This window comes from Cryptomeria japonica, chromosome 9, assembly GCF_030272615.1.
Source record: "Cryptomeria japonica chromosome 9, Sugi_1.0, whole genome shotgun sequence".
In the NCBI taxonomy this organism is placed as follows: Eukaryota; Viridiplantae; Streptophyta; class Pinopsida; order Cupressales; family Cupressaceae; genus Cryptomeria; species Cryptomeria japonica.
In genome coordinates, this window is record NC_081413.1 from 123,646,813 (window position 1) to 123,651,071 (window position 4,259).

At 41.3% G+C, this 4,259-nt stretch overlaps 1 protein-coding gene across 1 annotated transcript; it reads right to left on the reverse strand.

Annotated features, from left to right (window-relative positions):
* Positions 1–1,262: 1,262 nt before the first annotated feature.
* LOC131858304 (uncharacterized) lies at positions 1,263–3,923 on the reverse strand. The gene is made up of 2 exons (XM_059211503.1): positions 3,332–3,923; positions 1,263–1,414 (listed from the first exon to the last, which is right to left on the reverse strand). The coding sequence occupies exons 1-2, from the start codon at positions 3,921–3,923 to the stop codon at positions 1,263–1,265; spliced, it is 744 nt and encodes a 247-aa protein (XP_059067486.1).
* Between the last annotated feature and the right edge of the window lie 336 nt (positions 3,924–4,259).

Sequence of the window (4,259 nt, forward strand, 5' to 3'; positions counted from 1 at the left end):
CGCTCTGGTTCTCCTTCTCCCCATCCACCTTGTTGGTCAGAGCTTTCCCCCTTGCCGCTTCACGCTTCATCTTTGGGATGCACTCCAGATATCCAAAGTCAAGGTCACCTTCCAAACTAGCTAGCAACTGAATAGCCCAACCTTCCTCAAATCTGTCTCTCAGCTCCCATTCGACCTCCATCCACACAACCATCTTTAAAGCCTTCAAGACTTCATCCGCCCTAATTAGATTTACATATATCTTCATAACTTCACATCCAATGCAAGCACGTTCACGATATTGTTCCTTTATGTCATCCTCTGACCCACGAACAAAAAACATCAGGTACTCCTGGTCATTTCCCTCCTTGATGCGAATGCCTACTTGGGGCACAACCCACTCCAGAATCAAGTTGAGGTTGATCAAGTACTCCCCATCAATTAGTTTGATCAGTGTGAGTCTAATTTTCTCCTCCTCCAGTTCGAACTCGCATGCCCATGCCAGAATCAAGGAGTACACCTCCATATTTGTCTAATAGCAATAATGGATATGCACCACCTCTTCTGTAAGCATGAGGCAAGCCACACTCCATACCTTCTCTGCCTTGTATCAAAAAAGTCCTTGCATCCTCTTGTCTGTCACTTTGCCTAGGAAAGGCACCAACTTCTTATCTATGCGCAGGGTGAAATTTGCTTCCATGGTCATTTGTAGAATGAAATCGCTCTAGCTTCTACAATAACAATTTCATAAGAGCCACAAAGTACTATATCAATTAAAAACCATACAACCCCTAGCTCGCAAACCAAAGGGAAATGAATTCCTCTACCGTCATTTGAGATGAGTAATAAATGCAAGAGTGATGGAGTAAAAGCCATGAGATTAACAAAAGATTTTTTGTCATCCGCCACCCTCTCTAAAATGTGCAACCTGCCATGGATAACTACCACTTTCAAGAGCAAGCGCCAGCTTGCATGGTGTACTTCCCAAAAATTTCCTTGTTTACATATTATGGGCTGCAAATTCCTAAGACTACATTTAAGACCACCTCCATAGTCTTCCATCTCCTTTCCACCACTTGGCCATATAACTATCCATTTCACAACCAATATTAGAGAGCGAATCTGCCACTACATTTTATCCTCGCCTGACATGGGAGACACAAAATTCCACAAGTGACTTGAGTTTCTCTCAGATTAGACACCCAACGATTTAATTTCCAGCATGAAGTGTTGCCTTTAACAATTGCGTTAATGACTACCTGAGAGTCTCCTTCCAAATGCAGTCATTGTACTTTCATATTTAAAGCCAACTCAGTTGCCAGAAATGCCGCCTGAGCCTTTGCTTCATTATTCATACCATCCTGCAAGCGTTGTGCTCCTTTGAAGAGGATAGATCCGTTATCATCCCTCGCCACTACCCCAACTCCTGAGGTTCCTGGATTTCCTCTAGAAGCACCATCAAAATTGACCTTTATCCATTCTTTACTAGGTGGTTCTCACATGACCTCCCCTGTAACTGACAAAGGAGTAACCCCCAAAGACCCATTAATAGGTTGGCAGTACACTAGAGACTAGTTCACTTGAATATCTCTATCTTCATTTATGAACGGGTGTTTTGCCAAATGATGGTTCCTAGCCGCCATAGATACAACTTCAGTTATTGCACTTTCTACCCTTGTACACAAGCTCCCTACTGATTCCTCTTTTTCTTGAAAAATTCTCCTATTTCTCTCCTTCCAAATCTCCCATACAGCAAAGGAGGGGGATACTAGCTAGAGGCTAGAAAAAATAGACTCTCAGCAATGTAGTCTCCAACTTGAAAAAAGGTAAAAAATTGAGTTGGGTAGTGGGACGGGCCAATCTAGCTTACCCAGAAGGAAACTCCATACCTTATGTGCCTCCTCACATTGTAATAGAAAATGATCCAAAATTTCTTCTGCCTTCTTGCACATTATGCATCTAAAAGGACCCAGGAAGCCCAATCTACACAATCTTTCCCCTGTCAGAATTCATTTTTTCAAAACCAACCAAGAAAAGGCTCCTGCTTTCAAGAGGATAGGAGAGCTTCATAGAAGTTTAGTTAGCCATTCTGTCCTTCCTTCCAGATTTTCTAAAATACTATAACCAAAATTGACCGAGTATTGTCCTGATTTTGAACCACACCATCTAAGAGTATCTTCCTTGTTAGATAGGGGTAGCGTGTACTTCTACATGATGGTATTCAATAGATCTTTGTGGTTTTTTGTCAAAGGAAGGTTATCCACCTTCTTCCACTCCCACTGGTCTACCCCATTAATTCTGCTTATCGTAATGAAATCCCCTACCTTCAAACCCCACTGTGCTTTCGTGACCTGTTTGATTTCCTCAACACCTTGTCTCTCAAAGAGGGTTGGTCTCCCCTCCCAGGAGTCCGTCCAAAAATTGGCCTTTGTCTCTTTACTTAATTCCCAAGTGAGATGCTCGGTAATAACATGTCTACAGGAGCAGAGGAAGTTCCAGATAGTCGAGCCTTTAGGTAGGAGACTGGTGGTGAAAATACATTCTCTACTCGTCTAATCAAGATACTTGTGATTTAAAATTTGTACCCACTTCTGATTTGGTTGAGAGTAAATTTGCCATAACAATTTTGCCTCCATTGCCTCATTGAGCAAAGTCTATTTCTGCAAACCTACACCCCCTGCCTATTTGGATTGACAAACTTTATCCCATACAACCAAGGGGATTTTGTCCCTTGTCTCTTTGCCATTGCGTAGAAAAAATTTCATTCCTCTATTTATGCAGCAACTAACTTTCTGTGGTATCTTTAAGGCCATCATGGAATATATAGGAAGAGAAAACATAACCTATTTAAGAAGCATAATTCATCTAGCCAAAGTGAGCCATTTACTTTTCCAACCTTTAAGACGGTTGACACAACTGTCAATAAGACTGTGCCATAAATCCGTGCGGTTTGGTCCACCAAATAAGGGGATACCCAAGAATTTCCTAGGTAATGTGCCCATTTTGACTCCTAGAATGTTGGTAATTTCTTGTTGTCTACTACCCCCAGTGTTGAAAAAAAGAACTTCTGATTTTGCCCAATTCACCTATTGACCAGTTGCCCTGCAAAAGGTATCTATTGTCCTTCTAATTACTCTGGCCTCTTGAAGTGTAGATTGTCCACATAGAAGTGTGTCATCTACAAATTGCTGGTGGGTTACCAGATCCAATCCTTCCACAATTTTAATTCCTTTCCAGGATCCTCCATTCTTCTGAAAGATCATTAATCTTCCTAAAACTACAACCAAAATAATAAAAAGGAAGGGTGACAACAAATCACCATGTCTGATCCCATGGGAGGTCTAAAAGAAACCTTGTGGGCTGCCATTAACCAAAGCAGAAGTCCACACTCCCCCTATACATGCACGAACCCAATTAATCCACTCTTTTGAGAAACCAAACTTATTCAAAACCTGGAACAGAAATTCTCGGTCCACCATGTCATACACTTTCCTAATGTCTAGCTTGATCAACATACGGTCCACCTTTGCTTGTCGTATAGTATGAATAGCTTCATGTGCAATTATTATTCCTTCAACAATCGATATACCTAGGACAAAGCCACTCCGTTCTTCTGAAATAATGTGATTTAGAATTGGCTTCAATTGATTTGAAATCACTTTCGCTACCACTTTATAGATGGTGTTACACAATGAAATTTGCCTGAATTCATTAAAAGAAGTAAGATGTTCCACCTTGGGGTTCAGGTCTAGAAGCGTGCAATTCAGTTCCTTTGCTACATTCGCCTTACTCCGTGACTCCTCCACCATATCCCAAACATCTTTTCCTACTATATCCCAGAAGGTTTGATACAAAAAGGTCGGGAAACCATTCGGCCCCGGAGCTTTGTCCCCCACCATACTAAAAACTGCCTTCTGAACCTCCTCAAACTGGATGGGTTTCATGAGTGCCTGATTTTATGCTTTTGTTATCAGCTCTAGAATGACATTTAGTCCATTTTGTTGATATTCTAGACTGGTATTTCTCTCCTTGGATAATAGTGTCGAAAAAAATTCAACTGCCTCTCTATTGATATCCTCCAAATTGTCTAGCAAGACATTTTCACTGTTATAAATGGAAGTGATTTTGTTCCAGGACCTTCTCACCTTGACCGAGTTATGGAAATTTTTTGTATTTTTGTCCCCTTCCTTAAGCCAGCACTCCCTTGATTTTTGCCTCCAATAGATCTCTTCCTGTGCCAAGATTTCACTGTATTGGTTTTTGAGGTCTCGCTCCTACAA